General features: G+C 36.8%; 1 protein-coding gene across 1 annotated transcript; it reads right to left on the bottom strand.

Annotated features, from left to right (window-relative positions):
• Positions 1–1,751: 1,751 nt before the first annotated feature.
• LOC113355291 (probable E3 ubiquitin-protein ligase LUL4) lies at positions 1,752–5,745 on the bottom strand. Its single transcript, XM_026598115.1, has 3 exons — positions 4,984–5,745; positions 2,834–3,341; positions 1,752–2,157 (listed from the first exon to the last, which is right to left on the bottom strand). The coding sequence occupies exons 1-3, from the start codon at positions 5,544–5,546 to the stop codon at positions 2,044–2,046; spliced, it is 1,185 nt and encodes a 394-aa protein (XP_026453900.1). The 5' UTR covers positions 5,547–5,745; the 3' UTR covers positions 1,752–2,043.
• Positions 5,746–23,332: the final 17,587 nt, after the last annotated feature.

Raw genomic sequence — 23,332 nt, forward strand, 5'->3', positions numbered from 1 at the left:
AGTGGAATCAAATCAAAGAATCAAGGTCTGGTTCAGATGGCCATGCTGGATATATCTTGAGATCTTTATATTTGTACGTTCAAATATTACTGCATGGGATCTCATGATGAGGTATTGTAGAGTAGAGTCTGAATAAAGAAAAGCTTTAGTATCTGGAATGAATTTCTTTCTCTCTTTTTTTCACTGATCATAAGAGCAAAGTAATTCATTATGTCGGGTCAAAAGCTAAGAGAAGTCATTAAAACAACAATTCTCTGGTATGATATTTTAGTAACTAACTTGAGAGAGATCACATAAAAAGAACTGCCAACAGACTCCTTCTGCAAGCCACATGATGCTTTCATGCAGTGGTGGGACTAAAAAGATAAGAAAAACCACTAGCTCCCATCATATCCTCATTCATCAACACACAAGAGAAATGTAGGTAGAATTTCATCCCGGAAACACACAAGAGAAATGTAGGTAGAATTTCATCCCGGAACCAAAATCCTTTTAATCGGTAAAAAATTTTGGTGCTACCGAGTTTCAAACTCAGGTCACTGGTATCATCACCCAGTAACTTTACCACTTTACGACACCGGCCAGGAACCAAAATCTTACAAGAACTGATGGGGTTTGTCCACAAGAATCACAACCTGCAAGTAAATTCGGGATAGAAGTACCCCATCCATTGCCTAAAACTGAAACAAACCTAAACTGGCTTGTTTTATAAGAGTACCGTTAGCTGAATCTCAGAGTAGGTAGCTGGATGAATCAAGAAATCAATAATGAAAAACAAAAAAAGGCCAATAATCTCATTAACTAAATGGTCCTGCAAACTTACTTCTCAATCACTAAAGGGTAATGCCATAAATCAAAAAGATCCCACCATCTTACAGTGTATTTAAACCCTTTTACTCCTTAAGAACAAGGAAAAGTACTTGTGTTAGATAACGAAAGAAAATGCAACAAAGAAATATTCAAGGTAACTTCTCCTTAAGGAAGAGTAGTAGTTTTTGTTTGTATGTTGTTGTTGTTTGCTGAATGGGGTTTAGCCATTCTTGAATGTGCCAGTTTCTGATTCTAAGTGATAGTGGAATGCTAGTAGGGCAAGACCAAAAACTTACTCTCAAGTTCATGGACCATTTCTCTAAGTTCACCAAGATCCTAGACTGACAAAGGCTTAATAGTGTGTTCTTTTCTTTTCTACTGATAGTTATAAAAATGAAAACCCTAACTTTTGTCTGCTATTCTCCTTACAGATCCTAGAGCTATATCCCAAAGTCTTAAAGATACCAAGTCTGCACTGCTGCTCCCTTACTACTTCCTCAATAGCTTGCTTACAGAACAAATATTCTCCTACTACCCTTTTTGGTCCTACCTAAAGATAAAAGTTGGTCTTCCCCTCTTTACCACATTTCCCACCTGGACCATTTTACTTTACTCTTTTTGACCACATTCTTACTTTCTTGTGAACAAATACTATTTTTCCTGTAATGGATACAAAATTGAAGAGTGGGAATTGCAGAAAAGGTAAACAAAATAAAGGTTTTGATTTCTCAAAGTGTGCATTCATGGTATGAAACCTAATAGACAAGCAGGTGTACCGAATGAAAAAAATATGTATCCAACTGAAATACTAGTCCTTTCCGTCAAGTTAACCATATATTCTTAATAACAGAAGTATGTACTTATCACTTTAAGGAATCATAAGAATGTTTATGTATGTGTATTTTCTGAACAGTTTCAGGTGGTGCAAAAGCAGGCAAATACTCACTAACATAGAAGATGAATATTCAAACAAAATAAAAGTTATTTTCAGTGTCCACCCTAATTTTGTTGGTATATACAATCGAAATTCCTTCAACAAAACACTGGAAATTGAGATACACTTGTTGTGTTTAATAGCAGTGCTGGTAAGAAATATCATAATAATTCTATTGAGATGTTTTTCTCGAGGGTAATTATAACAATATAACTCTTTGGAGAACAGACATGTGTATATATAACAAGCATGGAAAGAAAGAAAAAAAGAATGTGAAAAAACCTTGGCAGTCCTGAATCTCATTGTTCACGTTTGCTCACCTTTATCTCAAGAAGTTCCTCGATGGGTTGACGACATATGGGACACTTGTTCGTTTGGCGCCTCAGCTCGTTTGCACACTCATTGCACATACACTGAAAATACAACAGATTTCTGTCAACTAAGAGCACAATGCCGGCACAAAATTTATGATCAAGAAAGTGTTTGCAGCAATAATGAGACACTACTGAATAGAGTTTCTTTCCATAGTTCAAAAACCAGGCAGAAGTTTTAACAAACCAAAGAATGGAGAGAGTTACAAACAAGCTAGGCAACCGGGATAGGTCAAAATTTGAAAGCATAACAGATACCATTTCATGTGAATGTTTCTTTGTTTGTGGCGATGGTATAATATATTAGATGATCATCAAACGACTTGTTCATTAAACTTTCGGACAAAAATAAACCTAACTAACATGACATTTTCTACCAAATATATATAGCTTTCTACTACAAAGATGATGGCAAAGCGATTCATGCTTGATGATGGCAATAAGGTTCTGGGTTATCACAGGCTACACTCCCAACCCAAATCCAGCAGATGCTATTTTCCAGGGACAACTAATCTGGTCTTGGAACCCAAGTAATATGATTCAATGGAAACTGTGGAGTCCCACAAAGCACCATTGATTCAAATCAGTTAGTATTTTCGTCTTAGCTCAACTTGTTTTGCTTACCCAATAGCTACATTAGTGAAATAGCAACAAGTTTGTCCCAAGAATAATAAGAAGGAAAAAAAAACAGATAAAACAAAATGGTTTGTGTACTCACCATATGTCTACAAGGAAGGACAGCTGTGTCCTTTGGCTCAGTCATGCAAATTACACATTCTTTCCCTGAATCATTATCATCGAGGTCCGGTTCTGTCGAATTGCCAATCCCATAGATCTCACGCAACTCATAGCGCTCCCCGTCAATCCACAATATTTGCTTGACTACTTTAACCTGGAAGGCACCTTGGTTGTTCTTCTCAAGGACAGCTTCAGAAATTTGTGCACGAGAAGTACTGGGTAGCGGATGGTCAGAATCTTCAATCATAGGCAAAGGTGGTTGGCATGCTTCGGCATATATTACAAGCGGGAACACCTGGTCACCTGGAGACGGTCTTGATAGATCTTCCAAATCGAAGAAACCTAAGTCGATACCGGTTCCTGAAGGCTGATGAAATTTCTGACCTACACCTTTCTGAAACAGGACTCTAACAGGCATACAAGCATCGGGATACAATGGAGAGTATTGACAGTTGGCACCTTCCTTGGCGAAGTAAAAAATGGTGATGCTATCATTAAGACAATACGAAAACCCATCATTCATTTGAAATAATACCACACTCTGAAAAGGATTCTCAAAAATATATATAACTAGAATATCGAGAACATCTAAATTAGCATGCAACAAAGGTAGTTCTTCCACTCTTTTAAATCAATAGAGCTTCATCCACCCGTATTCCTTTACCAGTGTCCGGGGTTAAGGCCCTTCATCATAACTCTTTAAGGAAGCAAGACAAGCTTATTCCTTCTCTCCGGTGGATATAAATGATGTCAACATAAAAACCAATTTCCCAATCCAATTTATATAGTACTCCCTCCGTTCCTTTTTAATAGGCTGGTTTCTATAAATAAATGTTTCAAAAAAATAGGCTGGTTTCCTAATTGGGAAAGTCAAATGTTACTTTAATTTTCTGGGACCACTTTTCTCTTAATTTTTTTTGATGACAAGTGTCATGTGGACCATTGTACTTTACTTCTTTTGCTGACAAATGTCATGGGGACCATTTCACTTCACTTCTTTTATTGACAAGTGTCATGAGGACCACTTTCAATGATTAGTTCTCTTAATTTCCTTAAATTTCTCTAAAAACAAAACCAGCCTATTAAAAAGGAATGGAGGGAGTACTATTTAATCATCATAATGTCAATGCTAAATTTTTAGAGTACTACTATAGCTTTCACAGCATAACGCATCTCATACCAAACGCATCTAATCCAAGAATTGAAATACATTACATACCAACTAAAGCATCTAAAAGCAGGACTGTACGATAAGTTCATGTAAGACTGTACTTCTCTAGGGAAATTGTGTATCATAAGTGTATTCTACGCAGTACAGGAGCTGAAAGAATGACAAAATAATGAGTCCAAACATTTTATGTAGTCCCAAAGGTCTTGTTCTACTCATACTCCTTTAGGGAATAGCATGTAGCTCTCAAACTTTAGGTGCAGTTACTGGCTATAAAAAAGTTCTCAAACTTAAGCAACCTAGACTAGTTCTAAATAAAAATTTACAGACCCACTCCAAGCATAACCCCTTTCGGAAGATTAATGTGTATCCTGTATAACTACAAACACCACTTCATCCATTGAAACTCCACACTACGGTTTACTTATAGATAACAAATTAAGCTTTCAAATATTTTAGTTTTGAAAGGTCTTAACAAGACAACTTAAACATTATGCCAAAACTTGTTTAGAAATCATTGAATATTTGAATCCGCCTAAGCTACAATATTTGCAGCAGTCCTTCATGTATCCTTACTACCCTACAATATCTCGAGCAATTCCAAATACTTGAAAGTTGAAACTAGGAGTCCTAAAAGACCCCATGGTTCTCCAAGAAATAGCTGAGTCCCCATAACTTAGCTATGATATAGTGGTAACAAACATCTACTTGGAGCTCCTAATACGCCTCCGTTGGCAATTATGAGTACACGCAAACTACTAGATTCCTAAAATATGTTCAAATGAATTACTTAAACACAAACCATTGACCATAATCACAGCTTCATATTGTAATAACCAGTTTGCTTATATTTCATCTCTATTCACAATTCAAATTACACAATCAAAATGAGACTAATTTAAGAACCCGAATTAAACAAACAAGTTCATTAAAAAAAACACACAATTTTAAGAGTCCCATACCTTCCATCAACAAGGGCATCAAAAGTGAAAGAGACCAAATGATAATCAGGGTTATGGTCATCAATCTGAATCTTGATAGTATCTTTATGAACATTCACATCATTCCTAATTTTCTTAGCTTCTTGATACGGTACTAATGGTAGTACTTGTTGTATAGGTTGTTGGGGCATCATCCAATGAGGTCTAATCCAAGGTTGTTGCCACTGATTAGTATTAGTTTGATTATAAGAATATAGATTTTGCTGATAATATGGAGGTGGAGGAGGATACATAGGGTAGTGATTTAGTTGTGGGGGATTTTGATATGGGGGTGGTGAATTATTATATGGAGGAGGAGGAGGGGTTTGAGGAGGGTAAGAGCTGTAACAATTTGGTGGTGGTGGTTGTGATGGTGGAGGAAAAGAATAAGAATAAGAGGAGGAGGAAGAGGAAGAGGAAGAGGAAGAGGAAGTTGAAGGGAGTGAATTAGGGGGGTTTGGGTATGAAGAGGAAGAAGAAGAAAGGAGTAGAGATGGAGATGGGTTTTGATCATATCTTTGTGGTTTACTTGATGATAACCCCATTTTTTGATGAAAATGAGAACCAGAGAAGAGGAGTAAAAAAAAAAGAGACTTGTTTTGATGTTTCCTAGAGAGATGAGGAAGGAAGAAGGAAGATGGGATGATTGGAATTAGTGACACACACACATTAATTATTGTTTGTTGTTTCAGTACTTAATGAGGAGCAGAGGATCTGATGCTATTCCTGGGGCGTTCTTGAAGAATCCGAATACACAGATCAATCGAGTTGATTATATCCGTTGCTTTCTTTATGTAAGAAATCGTAGATTGGGACCCACTTACTTATGTGGACCTGTTATTAGGTGACTTTTATTAGTCAACGGTTTAGACATTTTATTTTGACTCAGTGATATATTCTAGGTCCTAGTTAGCAATTCGGGGCACGGGTAGTAGTTCCGGACGACATACGTACGAGAATTAACGGATTTAGATAGGTTGGATTCGGTCTAAAATCCGATCAACTGTTCGTTGTTCGGACAGTAGTTCGGAACGCATACGTACGTGCATATTCGTTTTATAAATGTGAGTTCGGCACTTAGAATCCGGTTTACATATATGATAAGTTGACAAGTTTTATGACCTTATTACGAGACTAATTTTATTTGTATATGATTTATAAGATGATTATTTAACAAGAAGTAAACAATTTAATCGCATAAATATATTATAAAACGAGTTTATGGACTTTTAACAAAAATCAACACATAAAACACTGGTTAAACAACTACTGATAGAAAATTTTAACTGAATAATTGTATTTAAATATAAAGTATATACAAAATCAAACAAAAATCAATCAACAAAACTCTGGTCATAGAGTTACCTATGGGAGTTCTAGTTCAGAAATATCATTCGGATTCGGTCAGTTCGAATGCGTTCGCGAATCATTCATCGGGTCCATATAATCCGAAAACTAGGTTCGGAGTTCAAATAGTTCGGAAATATCACTCGGATTCGGTCAGTTCGGATACGTTCGCGAATCATTCGGGAATGATTCAGAGAATTACTAACTAGGGTCTAGGTTGCATTGGGAAGTCGTCTAGGTTTATTGGCAAGACTAGTGATATGGTTTAGTTTTATGGGTATATTAATTATATGTCCCTACTTTTAACTCCCTATAAATATATCTTTATGCAACAATAAATATCCTGGCGAGATTGGGGTATACTCAAACTAATTGGGGTATACCCAATAAGACAAAATCTGGTCATTATGAAGTAAAACCAAGCCACCCTTAACCTTGTATTTTCTAAATGACTAATATGCCCTTGTTTAATTAACACTAAAAATTCTGATTTGGTTAATTAATCGAGCTTAGATTAATTGAATAGACTAAAACTTAGGAATCGAAGTTATGAAATTTTGTTTTCGATTGAACTTTTGTGGGATGATTTTTGATGAGATTTTTTTTTTTTGAGAATATCTCTTGCAACGAAAATGAAGTACACAACCGAAACACTTCTAAAAGGTGATTGCAAATCTGTTGTATGAAATCATACTCAAAATCAAAGATAAAAATTGGCCGGCATGGTCTTCATTCGTCGACCTTGCCGACTTTATTTTTTTGGCACTCAGGAGACGATAGAAAAAAATTATTGGTCGGCAAGGTCTTCAAAAAATACCCTGTCGGCTATTGAGAAAAATGTATTAGTCGGCAAGGTTTTCAAAAAATACCCTGCCGGCTGTTAAGTCTTTTTATTAGTCGGCAAGGTCTTCAAAAAATACCCTGCCGGCTGTTGAAAAAAATTTGTTGGTCGGCAAGATCTTCAAAAAATACCCTGCCGGCTGTTGAAAAAAATTACAGTCGCCATGGTTGTTATGAAAAGTCGGCAATATCTTCAAAAAATACCTTGCCGGCTGTTGAAAAAATTTATAGTCCCATGGCTGTTATGAAAAGTCGGCAAGATATGCATGTTACGACCTTGCCGACCAAAAACACAAAAATCATAAATTTTGATTTCTAACCTAATATAAGGTATCTGAGATTAGTATTATTTTGTACCCAATCCCAAAACCCGTATGATCCTTTTTTTTTTTTTAATCTCATCATGTATGATTAGAGTTTTGGGAAATTTTTTTTGAAACTTTCTTAGGATGGATTCAGTCGGCAAGGTTTTGGGGGGGACAATTTGGTCTTTTAACACCATTTAGACACCCCTTAGCACACTAGGTTGGATGACTTTAAATTTGGTATACCCCAATTAATCTGGGTATACCCCAATCAAGCCAGGATAAATATGTCCCTCCTTTTTTAATAACCTTATCCATTTAATATTAGATTACCTTAATATCCTCACCCGTATACTCCCTCCGTACCACACATATAGGCGGTGAGAGACTATTCTCTTAGATTAAAAAAACTACTTGGAATTCATAATTTTACAGGTTTTTTCTTGTCTTGCGCTTTGTCTTATTCTCAATACAATTACCTATGTACCATTAATAAGGGTATATGTAGGAAAATTTATTTTGGAAATAGGATTCCGCCTATCTAATGGGTACAAGCAAAATCCAAAATTCCGCCTATATAATAGGTACGGAGGGAGTAATATTTTTTCTTTATTTCAAAAAGGAACAAATTTCTTCCAGTACCACTTCGCCACCACCACTAGCACCACCAGCACCACCAACATTCAACTACCATTCCACCACCACCGTTCAACAACCACCACCACTAATATTCCACCACCACCACCGTTCAACAACCACCACCACTAATATTCCACCACCACTCCTTCACCACCACCACCATTACACCACCACCAATAGTCTGTTGTCGCCACCACCGCCGTCGCCACCGTCACCGCCGCCACCACCACCATCACCGCCGCCGCCACCACCGTCACTGCCTCCGCCGGCGCCGCTACCACTGGTTCAAATATTTTTGTATCAATAACAATAGTTGATCCAAATAAAAAAAGAACCAACAATAGAAGTTTATCTAGTTTAGGGGATCAACAACGATAATTGATCCAAGAAAAAAGGATAAGCAGTAGAAGTTGATCCAATTTTAGTGGATCAACAATGGAATTTGATCCATGTAAAATTGGATCAACAATGAAAGTTGATCCATGTAAAATGGAGTGAACTTGGCGTGAGTCGAACACGCATCATCTGACATGGAGTCAGTCATGCTACCATTGCACCACAAGTTCAATATTGGAAGAAATTTACATGATTTAAACTACAAATCATGATTTAAACTACAAGCATGATTATACTTATCCAATGAAATATCTTCAACAATAGGAGTTCAAAGGATCAACAACAGTAGTTGATCCCATATAGATGGATCAATAACCATAGTTGATCCAATAAAAAATTGGGTCAACAACAGGAGTTGATCCCATATAGATGGATCAATAACCATAGTTGATCCAATAAAAAATTGGGTCAACAACAGGAGTTTATCCCACAAAATGGATCAATAACAGCAATTGATCCCATAAAAACATATAAACAACAACAAGTTGATCATTACCTGTAGCTTCATAAACACCAACAGCTCCAAGACCAGCTTCAAAACCAATCTCGACAACTACAACAACCAGAACCACCCTTCTACTACTATTTCCATGACTAATTTCTCATTCGTACTTCTCCACCATTATCGCCACCAACAAATCACACATCTCCATCACCACCACCATCACCAAAACAACCAGAACCAAAATCCAACACCAATTTCATCATTCCAACCAAAACCACCATAGCTGATCCGATAAGAAATTGGGTCAACAACAAGAGTTGATCCAAAATATATGGATCAACAACCATAGTTGATCTAATATCACTGCCTGATTCAACCCAGATAACCATCATATTTCATTCAGCAACATGCTTCAATCTCTGTAACAACAACTCATACCAACACTGCCACTAACAAATCACACATCTCCAGTACCACCACCACCACCACCACCAAAACAACCAGAACCAAAATCCAACACCAACTTTATCATTCCAACCAAAACCACCTCCGTCTACATCATCAATTTCTTAGTTCTAAACTATTTTAATCTACGTCACAATCACTCACAATACCACCAGTACCGAAAGAAACATACCTCATCCGCCGTCGCTGCTACACCAGCACCATAAATCGTAATCTGAACCAGATCTCGATCTATAATTGCAACATAAAAACAGATCTCGATCTATTTGAATCCGATTTCAAATTCAGTTTTTAGAAGAAGAAGAAGAAGAAAGTGGTCGTAGTTGCAGAGGTGGTGGTGGAAATTCTGTTGATGATAGTTCGATTAAATCTGAATCCATTAGCGGCGGAGAAGGTGGTCGTAGTTGCAGATGTGGTGGTGGTGGCGATGGCTGTTTTAAGAAGAGAAGGAGAAAGTAATTTTCGATCTGGAAAGATGGAGATGTGGATCGTGATTAAAGATATGGTGGTGGTAGTTATGGTGATGGTACTGGTGGTGTTGGTTGTGGTGGCGTCAGAGATGGTAGTGGTGGCGGCAGCCATGATAAACCGTGTTGCTCGTTTTTTCATCCGAAGTGAAGAAGAAGAAGAATATATAACACATAAAAGGTTAAAAATGGCAACACATGAAAATAAATCTTTTAGATAAAATTTCAATTTTTCCATCAGGGATATATTTATTGTGTGATAAGGATAATTGTATAGACCATCAAAAGTAGGGACAAAAATTCAATTACCACTAGTTTTATGGTCTTTCAATCTAGATGCACGCGAGCTAGAATATCCATCCAAGTCTTATGGTAATTTCAATATAGTATCTAGAAGTGCTAAATCATACTTCGGAAAGTAGAATTTGGTTGCGTTGAATTGAACATCGCAACCATCTTGATCGTAGGATCAAGAAATAAAACAATCTCGCTGAATTCTTCTGCGAAAAGTATAATTCTGGTTCTGCTGAATGAAAAAACGCAGCCATATGGTTACTAGTTAGTATTCGAGGTATATCTGGAGAGAGAAGTAGAAGATAAGAATATGCAATATTTTTTGTCTAATCTAGGAGCAGACACCATGAGACTTATAGCTATCCTTAATCTCGATGAGACGAGATCTGACTGAAAAACTTTCTAAGGTGGACGGAATTATAGCGAGATGCGACCTCGTCGGATAATCTTAACATATGAAAATTTAGTAATGATAAAAATCAAATTTAATCCTAAAAAGTTTAATTTGCTTTTACTTTTCTAAAAAATCAAATTCTCAAGAATCTCCTTCCATGTAGAGGCACAAAGGTATTAACGTTCCAATCGAGAATTTTTTTGTTTGTCAACAAGATATAGAATCTGCAGACCACTTATTCCCGCATTGCAGGTATTCACATAGTATTCAATACGTATCAAGGGTTTCAGAGATGCGTGGATCACCATGCCTAATACGCTACTTATTCAATTCTAAGAGTAAAGTTATATTAGTTTTGGAGGTTGGCGTAAGGAGGTTTCAGAGAAAATTCGTTATGCAATTGTTTGACACATATAAAATGAAAGAAATGGTCAAGTTTGGATGAATGGCAGTGTTGATTAAAAATTTTGTACTGTTTATAGATTTCTGATAGGATACCTTTAAGGGCATTCATGTAATCTCAATCTTGTTCTTTTCCTGAGTTGTAATATGTTTTTTCTCTCAATATAACCTTGTTTCTCCCAAAAACAAACAAACAAATTAAAATTGTGTAATTCGGGACGAAATCCCATATTCAAACAATGGGTCACGTCTAATCAATAAATATTTATATGAAAAAATATAATATTTTCCAAACAATTCGACAGTTGTAAGATCCTAGAGCTCAGCACCAAGATAGAACTCATGTCAAGACAAAAAGAACAAGTATTCAGCTCTAGCTCGACCTGTAAATATAGCAACACAACCACGTACGAGACTAGATAGATAATATTATGACACGTGCAAGACATGAATTTTGAAGCAAGAAACGAGGACAAGACCGAAGGCTGTCATGGATCAAAACCTAGAGACGTATAACTAATGAAGAGTCCGGGTCGAGAAAGTAACTTAGAGGGAAAGTAAAGTCTTAGTGGATTGTCACGTCATCTCCACATAGACATGAGTGGACCGTTATTAGACATACATTTAGCGTGATTCACACATATGTAACTGTATATAATTACAAGAGGCTAATCTTTTAAACTAAGACATTGTATTCAGTCTAACCTAATCAATAAGAACTATAATTTTTTCCTGTTATCTCTCCTATTTCCTTTATAGCTAACTGTGTTAACCGATTTAAGAGAAAATTAGTAAACTCTAATTGAACTAGAACTAAGTAATCAATGGAATGAAAAGTTATTGAATCAAATCAGGAGATCAAACCAAACAAGTAATCAGATCGTAATCTTGTGTAGGTACGTATTCAAATCACCTATTATAAATAAGATGGATCTTAACAAATGATTTAGTACAACAGTCCACATGGGTCCTTGTCAAGATATATAGCAGAAGAAGAACAATTGCTACGTCTTGTCCATGCGATAGAGATCTTGACATGCCTCTCCACAGACGTTTCTTACCCGTAAAGTATCAGTTGTCCTCCTTGAAGACTAAATCTCGAGCATTATACGGTCATGCTTCTCTCCGATAAGTCAAGGAGAGGTAATCAGGTCATAAAATTTAAGGAGTAGCATTATAAGAGATAGAGCATGCCAAGAATTTAATAAAAACTACAGCCGCACACTCTGTCATGACGACATGACTACTGAAGACGACGCGTGAGGAATCTGGCGGTTGTTTCTAAGATAAATTATTCCCTCATGTCTGTAATACAACATGCTAAAATGGAACCTCAAATGGATGAACAAGTTACGTGATATGGCCTCAACACCTAAGTAAATGCACTCCCAAAACTCCTGAAATTTTATATGGTATTATTGGAGTCCGTATGAAGAAATCACAAAGGTTCTCTCTAAGTGTCTTAAATATAAAATTTTATAACGAACATCTAATGAAGTAATTCTTTCCAAATACGAGTATTTTTATTCATTGAATAGTGAAAGGAGTATGCATCGTTAATGATTAAAGAGAATAAGGATCAAGATTTAGTAAATACGCCTCAACGGGTAACGAATAATGAGTATTTACATCAACAAACTCAAGATCTTTAGCCCTTATATTAACTTCCACGTCATCAACTTGACGATTAGTATCGTTTTGAAAGATGAATAAAGTTATCACCTAAGCAAAAAAAAAAAAAGATATTATCACTTATAATTCATGCCATGCTTATTCAAGCATTGCTATCTCAAGCTTGTTTGTCAAGTTTAGTTGTCAAAACTATAAGTCTTGATTTCTAGTCTACTTATAGCTATTTCTCGGATTAGAATAGAATGTGTAGTTGAGCTTTAGACTTAATGGCGTTCATCGATTGAATACGAAGAACTAATAAGGGGAGCTTGTGAAACTTCATCAACAAAAGGTATATGCAGACTTGAACTCATCTATCACTCAGAAGTCTCTTTCTATTTTATCTCATATTGAGACAAAAGTCGTATAGCTATAAAGACTTTACATTATACACATTTGATATTTCGACCTGAGTTTAACTCGCTTACATATTTCTCAAAATATGTGTTGGTAAGATTTCGCTTTAACCAAGTTCAAATCTTTTATTCTTGACGAAGATGAAAAGATGATCATGTGAAAATCGCCTGGTAACATCTTATTTGATTTGTGTGAGACAGTCATTTGATGTAGACTCATAATGTTTCGTATTGATCATTTCATCACTTGAAAATTGCTTTGAAGCTAATAATTTGTGTGAGAAAGCTATTCTCATCTTCTAAAAATATTTCAATGATTAAAATGTGAGTTTATAACAATTAACCATTGATTGGATATAGCACAATATGCGTACTTGTATGTTAACTGTTGCAAGTGTATTCCAAGTCCGAGAATTTAATCTGCATACCCGTATGAGTACTGATTCAACAGTTGAATTCCGGGATCTATAGTATGCATAATTGTATGCGTACTGATTTCAACTGAGTTCGATCGTGAATGACAGTATGCGTACCCGTTTGCATACTGGTGAACAAGACCAAGTCCGGGAACTCTAAATATGTGAATCGGTTCGATCGTGAAATACAATGGGAACTCGTTTGCATACTTGAGTGGTTAAGTTCTAAAATAGGTTATTCATGAACAAATACATTTATAAAATAAGGAATGCAATCTTAACAAACCGTTGCTAAAATGTTTATGAATTAATTCGACTGAATCAAAACTGATTTTGCTTCGATTGTGTATTGTATAATTCTATAAGAATATAAACAATTGACCAACCCTATAAATAGTTTCATTTGAATCATTTGAACTAGTTGTGATTAAGATGAACCAGGTTGACATGAAAGTGTTCATATGGATAACTTCGTTTAACCATTGTTTGAGCCAACTAAGTGTACACGTTTAGGTACGGTTACCCATATGGCCATATAAAAATGAAGGTACATTTCATTTGTGTGTAACAAGCTAAGACAATCTAACGGTTGAAAGATATTAGCTTGAATCTAACCAGGTTTTCATCTAACGGTGAATAATGAATGCTTTGTTACCAAGGTAAAATTGATTGCAAACCCTGATTTGAAGACTGTATAAGGGCGAACTCTAACAACTGGGAAACCTAATCCCCACACCTCTTGTGTTATACTAGTTGCGAGTAGAGTCGATTCTCCTTTAACCTAGGTTTTCTAAAACCATTATAGGTTGACGACTTAAAGACTTCATTGGGATTCTGAAGCCAGACCCAACTATTTTCTCTGTAGTTGTGTGTTCTAATATTACTTTGTTCTATCGTGTTGAGTACTATCCCCTTAACGTTACAGGCTGTAATTGTCCAACCTTTAGGCAAAGGAATCAATGTTGTGATAAACCTAGAGTTGCCTATAAACGTCATACGAATCCTTTTCACAATCATAATGGTTATCAAAATGATAACTTCGTAAATACGAAGACAAGATCAGATGTTCCCAATTGGAGAAAGACCAACTTGCAAAAGAATAGTGGTTTTTATTTCAAATTTCAAGAAATCAAAGGTACATATGATTGTAAATATATTTACGCAAAATGATGAAATTTCAGATGATTTTGGAGGGTGCATAAAAAATCTCCAGGACCAAAACACTGCTCGGGTGCCTTGTAGATGTAGTCGATACGTACTACAACCGAGGAAATCAGTTCGGGGACACCTTTTATTCCCTTAAATGTTAGTTTTAAGAGGCTGCCAAGGAAAATCAGAGCTGATAAATAAAGCAGTACATAAACTAATTTGGGTCGGGTATTCTGATCTTATTTGCGGAGGCTCTCCACTCGGAAGTATTGCTTTGTGGAGAATTCTATCTGAATCCTCTCTAATAAAAGAGTGGGCACAAAATTGCGCTCATAAAGAAAAAGACGCTGATATAAATACATTATACTCCATTAACTAGATATAATCTAAAAAATAACTTAGGGTCCCTCCCTTTTAACTGGATCATACATACAACAATAGATACTATGAATTCAAAAGAGATCAACAGATATACATTTTTGTCTTTTGCATCGTTACGCAAAATTAAGAATAGATCTGAAAGAAGCCGCAGGTATTTCACCTCTAAAGATCTCCAACTGTGATTCATAAGAACGCTCGGATTATGATGTGGTCGGTCCACATATATTTTATATGTGACCCCTCTTCATATGTTGACACGTACTCAAATTAAAAAACTGCCCCTTCTAAATCCCGTAATTGCTTTACCTTTTTGAGAAAAAGTAGGAAGTTAAGACAAAAAGTTAGGTAATGAAACTATTTTGGAAAAAAAAAATCTACGTGTCACTATTTAAAGATGGGCCACATACTTGAATGATGTGGCCCAACCACATCATAGCCGCACCGTCATATGAAGAAGAAAAAAATCATAAGAAAAAATATTAAAGAAATCATTCATAAGAATAGATCTGAAAGAAGCGGCAGGTATTCCACTTCTAAAGATCTCCAACTTAACACCCAAACCATAGGAAAAAATATCAGAGAAATCAAATAGAAAGTGAAAATGAAACCGAAATGAAAATGAAAATGAAAATAAAAGAATATCAAAGAAATTGTCCTATCTAAGATAAACCACATAATGAAAATAAAAGAATATCAAAGAAATTGTTCAGTCTAAGATAAACCACTTAGAAAATGAAACCGAAATAGATAAAGACTTTTACCAGTAAAACAACCAGCGAAGATCTTCAAACTCTTAAAATGCTGCTTCTGCGGCTGGCTTTCAGATTTATACTCATCTCAATAAACAAAACGGGTAGAAAAACCGGTCCAAACCCGGCCTGTAACTGGACTTTTTTCATTAGGGTTTTTCCAAGTTTATAATGTTTAGGTGGTTAGGGGGTGTCCTAGTAGGCAGGAAAAATATCTATTTTTTTTTTTTGGAAGTTAAGTGCATTCCAAAAGAACTAACTTAGAGAGTTAGTAACCCTTACATGGAATGTTGAGTTGTTGGAAACCACTCTAACATTTGATTTATCTACTTCTAAAGCAGATTGAATACAAGAAGGGGGAACATTCTCCCAATTAAGGACGCTAAAAGATTCGGCTTCCTTTGCCAATATATCTGCCACATTGTTTGTTGTTTTTGGAGCAAAATTAATACACAAATTTTTTTGACAGGCATTGAAAATGTTTTTAACTTCATCCAAAATAGACTGATTCTGCCAATCCAATTGAGATTCTCTTCCATTCTGGTAATCAAAGAGATTTTGCAGTCGTCTTCTACTGAGAAGTTTGACAATCCTTCCTTAGCTGTCCATTGCGATCCTTGAAGTAATCCTAAGGCTTCCGCTTCTTCAGAGGTAGAGACTGTGAATGGTCCTGCTCTACCAATCTTGAAGTCTCCTACATCATTCTTTACAATTAAAGAAAAACCTGCATACAAATTCAAGGAAGTCCAAATTGCATCTATGTTAATTTTAAGTTGAGCTTTCCTATGAAAAAATATCTAATTACCCTGTTGTAAATGGTACCTGTTAATTTGGCTGACCACCTCGTGCCCAAGACTACCGCATATACGACAAACAAGATAAGAAAAAGTTTTGATGATGGTTATCATTCCACTAGAGGACAAGAATGTTGATATTCATAGTTCGCTACCTGTTGTACTAAGTGGCAAAGTCTTGTACCTCCCATGCATGTAAAAATTACACCAAAACAGTCCTTTTGTAGCGTTTATAAATCAACAAGCAACCAACCATTGCAACTCGAGCAGCTCTACCCTCTCTCCTCTCAACGACTCTTTTCCTTGATCTTGTTCTTTTTTTTTATGTCTATCTTTCTTTTTGTTCCTACGAGTTCCGAGTAATCTACTCATCTGGATTTCGATCCCAAGTCATATGGGATCTAGGAAAGGGATAAATAATATCAAATATTATCATGGTTGTGTTCGATCACTTTCTTAAGCTAGGGAATTCGGGTTCCGAGTTTTAGATAGTCTTTTAATGCATCCTCTGCATCTAATACATCTGTTGAATGTGTTGCATACATAGGCTTGTTCTTTTTATATCCTTTAAATTCATAAGGCATTCTGCATCCTTCCGGTTCTCTTTGCATTTTTATATCTTGATCAGTTTTTCATCCACTTTGTGGGTTACTTGTATCCTGTCTAAGTTCATTGTTTCCTTTCCGCCGGCTTTCTAGTTCGAAGTTTGAATTTGACTCCTAGATCTAGTTAGAGGAATTGTTCTGTAGTTGGCAAGGAGATGTAAGACAGTAGAATAGGGGCGATTCTTTTCCTGTTTTTTTTTTAAACTTCTTTCATTAAATTTTGAAACTTTGAAACAACACGGAAGCCATAATCCAAATAGAAAAATTAAGATACCTAGAAATATTATTAGGAGATATTTAGTGTTTGGAGATATTTGCGCCAAAGCAAGACGATTATTAGGAGATACGTAGTGTTTGGACTCAAGACTGTGTCTTGAGCCCTACGTATTCGGTCTGGATTCTGAGACCAATTTGGATAGTCTGGATTCTGAGACCAACTTGGATAGTCCATGTAGATGGTCTGTTTACGTAAGTAGCAAACTTGAGATCCAAGTAATCGGTCTCAAGTCGGTAGGTCTAAGGTTTGTGTCTTGTAACCCAAGTTTGGTCTTGTATAAGTAAAGACGTGATGAATGAATGAAAAGACAGAGAATTACCAAAACTTAACATGGCATCACGAGCCGGTTAAGAACCCTAAAAAAAAAACGATGGATGGTGAAACAGAGTCATCCAAAGAGAAAAATATAGAGTGTGATATGCAGAAGAAGAATCCAGTCTACCATCTAGGATCGAGTGATGGTCCAGGTATCATCATCACGCCGATTGTTTTAAAGGGGACTAACTATGATGAATGGGCTAGAGCCATAAGACGATCAGTGATAGCTAAAAGGAAGTTTGATTTTGTTGATGTAACAATCACAAAACCTGAAGATAGTGACCAGTTGGAAGAGTGGATTATTGTCCAGTCAATGCTTGTTTCATGGATTAGCAACACGTTAGATTCATCAATTAGATCGAGCTTGGGAGACTATGATGATGCAAAACTGCTGTGGACACAGTTGAAGAGAAGATACTGTGTTGTAAGCGGAACAAGAATCTGTCAGCTGAAAGATTCGTTAAGTGAGTGCAAACAAAAGAAAGCAGAAGGTGTAGCTGAGTACTTTGGGAGATTGAACAAGATATGGGATGAGATGGTAACATACATGAAGGTACCTCAGTGCAAGTGTGGTAAGTGCACTTGTAATATCGCATCACAAGTAAGTATGTTGAGAGAAGAAGAATTTCTGCATTATTTTTTGATTGGATTAGACTCTGTGTATAGTTCCGTGCGTGAACAACTGTTGGCTAGAGACCCGTTACCATCAACAGATGTAGCATACCAGACAATGGTGAATTCGGAGCGTCTGCGTACAAGAGAAGTAGCCATGTCTACGGAGGTACATGACAATGTGATGGCATTCAGAGTACAATCTGATCAACGTCAACTCAAAAATACATATGATCCTAACAAGCATTGCAAGTACTGTACCAGAGATGGACACTCAGAGGATGAGTGTTTTCAACGTATTGGATACCCAGAATGGTGGGGAGACATACTTAGAGGCGGAAGAGGATCTGGTCGAGGAGGCAGAACCAATGGTAGAGAGCGTGGTGGCACTAACTTTACCGGTGGTAGAGGTGGTCGAGGATAAGGTGCAGGTAACCAGGTTCGAGCACACAACCTTAATATATCAGACACAAGGCAGTCAGGTGGAGCGCCCTCATCAGAAGCGTCAGGTTTGACCGGAGTCACAACAACACAGCTTCAACAGGTGCTTGAGTTTTTAAACTCAAGAAAATCCACGCCTCAGCTCCAAGGTAAGAAGAATAAAACGGTTTGGATTGTAGATACGGGAGCTACAAATCATGTCACATATAAAAGGGATGACATGATAGAGATAAAAGATATTAAGGCATGCACTATTGGACTTCCAGATGGGAAGTATGCACTTTCTGAGAAGATAGGAACTGTTATCCTTCCTGGGGGTTTGAGAGTAGAGAATGCGCTTTATGTGCCTCAGATAACTTGTAACTTAATTTCGGTTACACAACTTATTGATGAGAAAAGACGTATTATCCAATGTACTAACAGTTTATGTCTTATACAGGACCGGTTGACGAGGAGGATGATTGGAGTGGCTGAGAGACAAGGTGGACTGTATATTTTATGTGGTGTGCCTCAAGTTGAAGTTATGGATGTTAGTGGAGATACGTATGAGCTATGGCATCGGCGTATGGGACATCCTTCAGAAAAAGTTTTGCAGAAGTTACAAGGAGTGAGTAGATTAATAAAGAAGAATAATGATGCTTGTGATATTTGTCCACGAGCAAAACATCATAGGAGTAGTTTTGCTAGTAGTCTCAGTAAATCCAGTTGTATTTTTGAGTTGGTTCATATAGATTTATGGGGTCCGTATAAGACTCAGTCATCGTGTGGAGCACATTATTTTTTGACAATAGTAGATGATTTTTCAAGAGGTGTGTTGATTTATTTGCTTCGAAACAAAACTGAAGTTGAACAGACATTTCTTAACTTCATTGCTCTTGTGAAGCATCAGTTTAATAAAAAAATCAAAATTGTTAGAAGTGATAATGGAACTGAGTTCAATATATTGCGTGGATACTTTCGAACTAATGGGATAGTGTTTGAGACATCCTGTGTAGGTACACCACAACAGAATGGAAGAGTTGAGAGAAAACATCAACATATAATGAATGTGGCAAGGGCTTTGAGATTTCAAGCCAATTTGCCAATAAGGTTTTGGGGGGAATGCGCATTGACGGATGCGTATTTTATCAATCATACGCCTACACCTATTTTAGATCATAAAACTCCATATGAACTTTTGTTTGGAAAACAACCTCCATATCATCAGTTGAAGGTATTCGGATGCCTGTGCTATGTGCATGATCAAAGTAGTAAAGGGGATAAGTTTGCGAGTAGAGGAAGAAGGTGTGTCTTCCTTGGTTATCCGTTTGGTAAAAAGGCATGGCAAGTATATGATTTAGACACGAAACAATTTCGGGTGTCAAGAGATGTCAAGTTTTTTGAACATCAATTTCCGTTTAAGACTGATGGTGTATCGAGTAAGATGGCGACTGAGATGATGCAGTCGAGATTTAACGCTTCATCTGCGACTGATATGCAAGGTGTATCGGCTGAGAGGGTTCAGTCCAGTCCTGATGAGTACTGGAGTGAGGATGAAAACGGAGAAGAAGCAGTATTAGCTCCTCAAGGTGGAGTTTCAACTAAGACAGACAGCGCTGGTGCTTCAGCCGAGACCGAGGATGCTGGTGCTTCTACTGAGACTGCAGGTGCTGGTGTTTCAGTTGAGTCCGAGGGTATGGGTGAGAGAATACAATACGATGTTCCGAAACAACATGAAGAAAATATTGCTTCTCGCAATGATGTTGTAGTTGAGGGTGACATGGGTAAAGGGAAGCGTCAGAATATCCCTTATAGCAGACTAAAAGGATTTGTGACGCACACCATTCGAGAAAATAGTCTACCTCATCCTCATTCTACACAGTCATCATCCTCAGGTACGCCTTATCCTTTGACATATTATGTTAGTTGTGATAAATTTTCTGCTGTGCATAAGAAATATCTTGCAGCTATAACAGCTGGGTCTGAACCGCGCAACTTTAAAGAAGCCATGAAGCATCTAGGGTGGAGGAAAGCCATGGAAGCAGAAATCTGAGCTTTGGAAGAACAAGTTACCTGGGAATTGCAAGAATTACCATCGGGAAAGAGAGCACTAGGGATTAAATGGATTTACACGGAGAAGTATGATGAAAATGGGAAGTTGGTACGATTAAAAGCACGATTGGTGATCTTTGGGAATCATCAGGTTGAAGGGTTGGATTACAAAGAGACATTTGCACCAGTTGCAAAAATGACAACGGTACGTACTTTTCTAGCTGTCGCAGCAGTTAAACATTGGGAAGTACATCAGATGGATGTACATAATGCATTTCTTCATGGATACTTGGAGGAAGAGGTGTATATGAAGATACCACCTGGATTTGCCAAAGGTCAGACAAATATGGTGTGTAAAATGAAGAAATCATTATATGGTTTAAGACAGGCTCCTCGTTGTTGGTCTGCCAAACTATCAACAACATTGAAGAAATATGGTTTTCGGCAAGCATACTCAGACTACTCTCTTTTTACTATGACCAAGGGAGACATGCAGCTTAATGTCTTGGTCTATGTAGATGATTTGATTGTTGCAGGGAATAATCTAGTGGAGATTCATAAATTTAAATCATACTTGGGTCTCAAGTTTGCTACTTACGTAAACAGACCATCTACATGGACTATCCAAGTTGGTCTCAGAATCCAGACTATCCAAGTTGGTCTCAGAATCCAGACCGAATACGTAGGGCTCAAGACACAGTATTGAGTCCAAACATTACGTATCTCCTAATAAAAAGAAAACCCAAACGACCTTCAACATAATTCCTAAAAACATAAAACATGAAAATATAAAACGATAACAGTTACTGGCTTCTCCCCCTGGTGCTTATTTCTTTCTTGTTTCTTTCAGCCTTCGTCTTTTGATTCGTCCATCATTATTAAGCCTCATCCTCGTATTTTCTGATAGATTGCCAACTTCTCGTGTACATAGGCATAATCCATTCCTGGAGGATATTCAGATAGGAAATTATTGGAAGTCACCGGAACTCCGGTGGCCAACCTGGTTTGAAAGTCCTTGATGGCTTGCTTTCCCAACCTTTCTTTTTCTGCTATACTTAAATTGCATAGTGCCAATCTCTGTGCCCGAGCAGGATACAAGAAAGTTTCTTGTTGACAGACTGCACATCGTTAATACTGCGTTCGATGTAGTTGCCCTTCCTGACATCGTATAACCTTAGTTGATGAAATCTGAGCCCCTAAAGGAATTACACAGTGATTACAAGCCATTTCTTTCTATTTTCACTTGATCTTCTCTCAATCTTCTCTGTAATAGTCCTTATCGGTGCCGGATTGTGGCTTTTATAGCCTAGGGAGCCCCTTGGGTTTCTCTTTGCATTTAAACCCTTTAAACCTCTTTAAGTTTTTTTTAGATAAACTCAGATGTCTTATCTTTTTGTGTTCTTCGATCTCTCAGAATATATTTGATTAGTGGCATTTTTGCATTAATAAGATGCAGGCTAACCTAGAAAATACATGGATATCCTATTGATTTAGACTCCTACATGTTCAATCTCCTTGCCTTGGAACATCACGATATTCAAACTCATTTAGGGTACCTTTATTCTTCCTTATAACCTTTATTTTCCTCAAACCTAATAGGCATATGAATTTAGTCAAATTATGTTAGCATTTAATTCCTGCTGCTATTGCTTTCTATCGTGTATTTTATTGTCTCTGACTAGGGTGTCACTCTTTTGTATAATCCAAGATATTTAATGAGCCATGTATCCTCCGTGCTCTATTTCTTCTCTCCTTTTGTTGTCGTGTTTTGATTGGTTGAGGTTTAATCTAAATTAGATTCTTTCATTTCTTTAAGGTGAGTCTTTCGAGAAATTTGGGCTGTTGGAATAATGTAGACAGTCTTTTTAATTCATGTTTCCGTTGATCCTCTTCTTTTCTAATGTCCCAACTATCTTTTCTTCCTCCTTTCTTGCGGTTTTGCTCTACTACCTCTGGTTGATTCTCTGATCCCTCTTTATTATTCAATATGAGTAGCAATAACTTATATAAGTATCTTAGTGGTCTTTATGTAGCTCAGAGAAATGCAAATTACACGAATATTGGTATTCAACCAACTCCCCCATCCTTAATGAGAGATTACGGTATTAAAGACAACAACAAACTGGCTAGAATTTTCTCCACTGAAGTCTATAAAACTTAAGATATAAGAGGAGTATTGCGTCACTTCTGGGGTCTTAATATAAGTTTACAAATCCGTGAAATTGATCCAAATTTATTCATCATAACTTTTCGTACGGCCGAAGATCTGAAATGGATAGCTTCAATTGGTCCATGGTATCCTTATGGTAATGTTCTATTTGTTACATCTGCATCTCCAGGTATGCAAATAACAACTGAAGATGTTAAAGAAATCCAACTTTGGGATAGTGTCTCAAACACAAGACATGAACATAGATTAGGAGAACACACTGGTTTAATTGCTAGCAGGGTAGGGCAGTTAGTCGAATAAAAAGGGGCAACTTTGAATGTGAACCAAGAGTCTTGGTGTGGGTTAACATTGAAAAACCACTAGTTAT

This window comes from Papaver somniferum, chromosome 3, assembly GCF_003573695.1.
Source record: "Papaver somniferum cultivar HN1 chromosome 3, ASM357369v1, whole genome shotgun sequence".
Lineage (NCBI taxonomy): Eukaryota > Viridiplantae > Streptophyta > Magnoliopsida > Ranunculales > Papaveraceae > Papaver > Papaver somniferum.

Excerpts from the sequence above, each read along its gene's own strand:
- LOC113355291 (XM_026598115.1), bottom strand. The coding sequence starts at position 5,546 with ATGGGGTTATCATCAAGTAAACCACAAAGATATGATCAAAACCCATCT. Across the intron at positions 3,342-4,983 it reads GATGCCCTTGTTGATGGAAG|CATCACCATTTTTTACTTCG; the intron begins GTATGGGACTCT and ends TCTTAATGATAG. Across the intron at positions 2,158-2,833 it reads TCCTTCCTTGTAGACATATG|TGTATGTGCAATGAGTGTGC; the intron begins GTGAGTACACAA and ends TTGTATTTTCAG.